This window comes from Branchiostoma floridae, chromosome 7, assembly GCF_000003815.2.
Source record: "Branchiostoma floridae strain S238N-H82 chromosome 7, Bfl_VNyyK, whole genome shotgun sequence".
NCBI lineage: Eukaryota > Metazoa > Chordata > Leptocardii > Amphioxiformes > Branchiostomatidae > Branchiostoma > Branchiostoma floridae.
This window is the reverse complement of record NC_049985.1, coordinates 24,637,663-24,641,928: the sequence shown is the minus strand read 5'-3', so window position 1 is coordinate 24,641,928 and position 4,266 is coordinate 24,637,663. Positions and strand designations below refer to the sequence as shown.

Here is a 4,266-nt window from a genome sequence, read left to right as displayed (position 1 = left end):
AGATGCAGATGACGCTTCCCACAATGGCAATGATGCCCAAGAGGAAGGCAGCAAGGGCAATTCATCACAAGGGGAGAATACTAGAGAATTGCAGATGAAACAATACCATGCCACAAGGACAGTTGGTGATGAGGGGCAGCCAGAGCAGATGGGTAAACAGAAAGAGGATGAGGAAGACAGCAAGGGTAATTCATCACAAGGGGAGGATACTGGAGAACTGAAGATGCAACAATACAATGCCACAGAGACAGTTGGTGATGAGGGACGGCCACATCAGACTGGTGAACAGGTAGAGGATGCTGCAAAAAGTTCTCCAGCGTATGAAGACACAACTTCCACATCAGAGGAGGAGAGGTTGAAGTTGGGCTCTGCATCTGGTCCATCAAATGAAGAGGCACACTCTGGAGGAAGTGCAGACAAAGATGAGGGCATCGAAGACTTCAGAGATGCAAATGAGGAACCGGAGCAAATGGATACAGAGGAAGCACCTGGAGCTCATGCTAACCCATCAACAGGCCCATTATCTGACAATGATGAACCAATGCTAAGTGACAACGAGGATCCACAAACTCAAGCCTCCAGAAATACTAGTCCACCAAATGAGCCCCAAAAAGATGAAATCTCAGCTCCTTCAGATGATGCTGGTGATTATGATGACCATGTGCCTGGAGACCAAAGCATCACAAGAAGTCTCCGGGCTGAAGCTGATGATACTACTGAGGAAGATGGAGACAACTTAACGCCCACTGATAATGATGCTTCTTCTCCTGATGATTCCCAAACTACAGAAAGTACCAAGAGAGATGAGTCATCAGACTATAATGATGCCGACGCCACCCAGTCAGGAGGCCCTAAAAGAAGAACCGAGGCCTTTTACAAAGAGAAACTGGACAAGAATGGCATGCCAGTTGACCAGACGTCTCCTGTTGCATCTGATACAACAGGCAAACTTCTTACAGGCAAAAAGCACAAAGTAGATAATGCTGACTGCACTGCAGGTAGTACTGGGTCAAGTCAAGAAAGCAATTCTTTCTTTGAAGTGTTTGTAGACGCAGATATTTTAACCTACATGCGCCATAAGCATCATGCAGAGATAGCAGAGATTGGAAAAATGTATAAGTCTGTGTTTCATACAAGTCCTGACAACACAAAAGCATACTTTGTCCCATCCCCTTCACAAGGACGGAATCCTCAACCAGAGCAGGCCATTGATGAATTCACTACTCTCTACCAGGACGTCTTTCACAAGATTACATGTGAGAACTTCAATGTTGTCCAACACAAGTTAGCTCCAACGTTCCTCCTAGATGGTGTCAGGAAAGTGCGACAAAACCACCCAGAAGTATTGACGAAGGCAACTGATGATGACACAAAAGTGATGTTCATGGGGGAACCAGAGAAAATAAGGGCAGCAAGAGCAGACTTCTGTGGTATCATGGGCATCCCTGTCTCTAGAGGCTCAAGAGGAAGACACCCCAATCCACCCACAAGTACAGAATCCACAGGAAGTACCACAGATGCACCAAAGGGAGCCGAAGGTGGTGAAAACTCCCCTGTAATTCTCTTCACCCATACGTTTGAGCAGGAGGTTGAAGTGAAAGTTGCTCATGGAAACATCACAACTCTGAAAGTGGACGCCATTGTCAATGCAGCAGATGCACGTTTGAAGCATGGAGGCGGGGTAGCAAAGGCCATTGTTGACGCAGGAGGCTACATCATACAAGAGGAAAGTACAGAAAAGATGAAGACCAGGGGTTTCCTGAAGCCAACAGAAACAGAAATTACTGGGGCTGGCAGCCTACCGTGTAAGAACATCATACATGCACATGGACCAAGATGGCAGGGGGACAGCCAAGCCAAACATTGTACAAACATGCTGACACAAACCTGCATCAACATTCTACAAGCTGCAGAGAGACTGAAGGCAGAGTCTGTTGCCATACCAGCAATCAGTTCAGGTAGGTCAACCATATGTGACTAAAATGTTTCAATGTTTCAATGATTTTTCTGATTGTATGCAAAATCTACATACCGTTTTAGGAGTTTAGACATTCTGTAAAAACTGTGTTCAAAGCAACAGTTTAAAGCCTTAAACAAAATCAAAGTTAAAAACAAAATCAAAGCCTTTTAAGGAAATCCCTCTATAACAGAGATCTTTTTGCTTTCAGGTAAATATGGCATGCCAAAGCATCTTTGTGCCCAGGCTCTGCTGTCAGGTGTACTTGACTACGTCAACACCAAAACCAAACCAACCAACAGTCTGAAGGACATCTGGTTCATTGACATGACTGGAGAAACCATTGGAGTGCTTGTAGAGGTATTTGATACAGGAATATCTGCACTGGAGTCATCAAGTCACCGTGGAAAGGCAAAAAGTAAGCCTACCGTAAAGCCAATCATTAGAGCAAGCCAGCCACAAGTTCGCAACCAACCACTGACAAAGAGCTATGCATCTGCTGCTGCAACAAAGCCGTCTCCAGCAAGTGGTCATCCGCACAGAAATGACTCAAGCCAGGCTGGTGCCCTCATTGCTCCAGGGTGGGCTCAACAGGTGACCAAAGACAGAAGCAGCCAGCAGGGAAAAGGTGGAGCAACAGGTGGTGGGAACATAGGTACAACAGGGGCGGCTACCGGACACAAAACGTCAGGACAGCAAAGCACTGGAAAGAAGGATGAAAAGTGCCCCATTTGCCTGTCAGTGCAAACAAACCCGTGTTATCTTCCCTGCAAAGCTAAAGGCTGTAAGGCAGTGTTCTGCAAGACGTGTTTGGACAAGGCAATGAAGACCAAATCACAATGTCCAGTCTGCAGTGCTGTTGTGGGGAAACTGACAGGAAACCAGCCTGAAGGAAGCATGAAGGTTTCCTATAACAGACAAATGAATCTTGCTGGTAATAATAAACAAACCGGGGCCATCATCATCGACTATGCTTTTGGAAATGGAATACAAGGGGTAGGTTAGACACTGTTTTATTGTGATAAAACTTTTACTTTTTTGTCAATGTGAAAGGTGTTTGTCATCATTAGTAATCTAAGTACATTCTATGAGTGCAAAAAGTAATTAAAGCATAATACTGTTTTCTCCAGTCAGAGCATCCCAACCCAGGACAGCCTTACACAGGAACAACCCGCAGAGCATACCTCCCTTATAATGCTGATGGGAAGAAAGTGCTGGGTCTACTGAGACAGGCGTTTGAACAGAAGCTGGTCTTCACCATTGGGACCTCATCAACATCAGGACTCAGTGACAGAGTGACATGGAACGACATTCATCACAAGACCAGCACATATGGAGGACCAAGCATGTATGTATATACCAACGTTCTGTAAATTAAGAACAGTGTAGACTGCATTTATAATTATCTTAGCGCTACAATTGATTGACTTACAGTCAAACATTTCAAACTTTTAGTCTAAGGTTGTTTGCTAGGATTAGAATTATGGGTCATGAATGGTTACTCCAAAATATTTTTTTATTTCTTAAATACTCGTTAACCAGGTCTCATTCAGAACTTCAGATTGGATCAGATTGAATTAGCTTTGACAAATGCCCTGTCCAGAACCATCTAATAAAATTTCACTTTTTTCTATAGGCATGGCTATCCTGACCCTGGCTACCTGAAAAGGGTGACAGAGGAGTTGGCTGCCAAGGGCATCAAGTAGGAAAGCGAGATGTAAACTCCAACATATTGAAAACACTGGTCAATGAAGTGCTTCTTTTCAAAACCAATAAAGATTTTAGAATTTGTATGGAACAGTACTGTACATGTATATAGACAAAGACATATAACACTTTAAAAGGCATGATAATAATTTCTTGAAATGGTAAATGTAAAAGTATATGGAAACTTGGACATATTTGTTATCAGATTAGACTGAAATTGAAATATTTCAAGCTTCGTTTGCATGCATGATATAGTATGAAGTAATGCAGGAAGGCAATGTTTTACTCAATGTCATGTAACAATAACATCTACATCTACATCTACGTAATACTGGGCAATGCCCCTCGCGGGACTTTGTGCCCAGGGGAGTGAGGATGCCCTAGCAAACCGGTGGTGGTGAGACAAAAATAGTGAGAAAAAAAAAACGTATTCATTCAACAGACAAAAATAACAGTGCTGTGCTGTACAAGTTGCTAGGGCATAGTTCGGTCTTACAGCTGGGTAGAGCTAGGGTAGCCATAATACTTGGCTACCCCGGCTTTGAACTGTTCTACGGAGGTGGTATGTATCAGATGTTCAGGCAGGCTATTCCACTCTATGA

General features: G+C 43.7%; 1 protein-coding gene across 1 annotated transcript; it reads left to right on the top strand.

The window, feature by feature from the left end:
* Window positions 1-256: 256 nt before the first annotated feature.
* LOC118420216 lies at window positions 257-3,958 on the top strand. The gene is made up of 4 exons (XM_035826933.1): window positions 257-1,958; window positions 2,169-2,953; window positions 3,088-3,305; window positions 3,594-3,958. The coding sequence occupies exons 1-4, from the start codon at window positions 470-472 to the stop codon at window positions 3,661-3,663; spliced, it is 2,562 nt and encodes an 853-aa protein (XP_035682826.1). The 5' UTR covers window positions 257-469; the 3' UTR covers window positions 3,664-3,958.
* The last annotated feature ends 308 nt before the right edge of the window (window positions 3,959-4,266 follow it).